Here is a 1,071-nt window from a genome sequence, read left to right on the forward strand (position 1 = left end):
CTGCTTCTAAGTTCTTACTGTAGTATATGTAGGTAACTTTCTATCTTTTTTTTTTTTTTTTTAGATTTAGTTGAATAAAAGAGGAAGCTATGAGAGGGATGCTTCTTCCCTTGAGTATGTTTGTTTCCCTTAATAGCAGCCAAACCCTTAATGAAAGTAAGGAGAAGAGAGAAGGCCCTGAGAACCAGGAATTTAAATGGATAAGAGGGATAGATGCCTCCAAACTGAAGTTAAATTTGAAATAAATTCTACCAGAAAAGCCTGTTACACACTGGGATTAGGGTGACAGTATAGAACTTCTTACAGATTGATGCATTATTTATCTGTAGGCCTAGTCATTACGTCTTAAATAAAGCCTCATTTCTAATAAAAAATGACCTACCTGGTTCATTTAGGTGTTACGTACATGAATTTTTAAAGGTTGACCATAACTATAGTGCAGTTATAGTTATTTAAATGGAAAAAAAGTCAGTCTAGCATTACATGTGGTGTCTGACTAGGTGCCTCTTTATCTTTTAGAATTGCCCTGACTGAATTGAAATCAGACAGCTTTGAAGACATGTGAGATATAAATGAATAAAGATAAATATATATTTATATGGACATACATGAACATATGTATTTATATATCGACACAGACACACAAAGACACACACAAACATAAATACAGTGAATGAAAGGGATGAAGTTTCCAAATGCATTCTTAGGAGCACCCATGACAAAACAGAGTCTTTGTTTCTGAATCTTGTCACCGTAGCACCTCTAGGCAACTTTCTTTTTTGGATCTAGTTGAGTTAAAGAGGAACAGGTCATAGGAGGATCCTTCTTCCTCCTAGTGATGACCAGCCAAAACCTTTTGGAGATTTCCAGAATGCCTGTTTGAGACTTACTAGATTGGGTGAAGAAGGGACAGAATGCTATTTAAGACAAGGAGGAGGTAGCAGTAGACAAGGGACAGAAGAACTCTCAGCAGGAAGAGAGGAGCTAATCAAACCTGGTCTTTCACCCTCCAGAGCTTTGCTACCATGTGAGGCTACTGCCCCAAACCCACAGTCACATGGAGGGAGCCCC

The 1,071-nt window shown here is 37.9% G+C and overlaps 1 protein-coding gene across 1 annotated transcript in view; it reads left to right on the forward strand.

Moving 5' to 3' along the window:
* The window catches only part of LOC118009477 (phosphatidylinositol 3,4,5-trisphosphate 3-phosphatase TPTE2-like), a 136,022-nt gene that overhangs the window by 18,038 nt on the left and 116,913 nt on the right, over positions 1–1,071 (forward strand). Inside the window, exon 5 of the mRNA XM_035003487.1 lies at positions 520–561. Coding sequence (XP_034859378.1) covers positions 520–561 — 42 coding nt within the window. The remainder of the gene's footprint in view (positions 1–519; positions 562–1,071) is intronic.

This window comes from Mirounga leonina, unplaced genomic scaffold, assembly GCF_011800145.1.
Source record: "Mirounga leonina isolate KUSES-001 unplaced genomic scaffold, KU_Mleo_1.0 Mir_127, whole genome shotgun sequence".
Classification (NCBI taxonomy): domain Eukaryota; kingdom Metazoa; phylum Chordata; class Mammalia; order Carnivora; family Phocidae; genus Mirounga; species Mirounga leonina.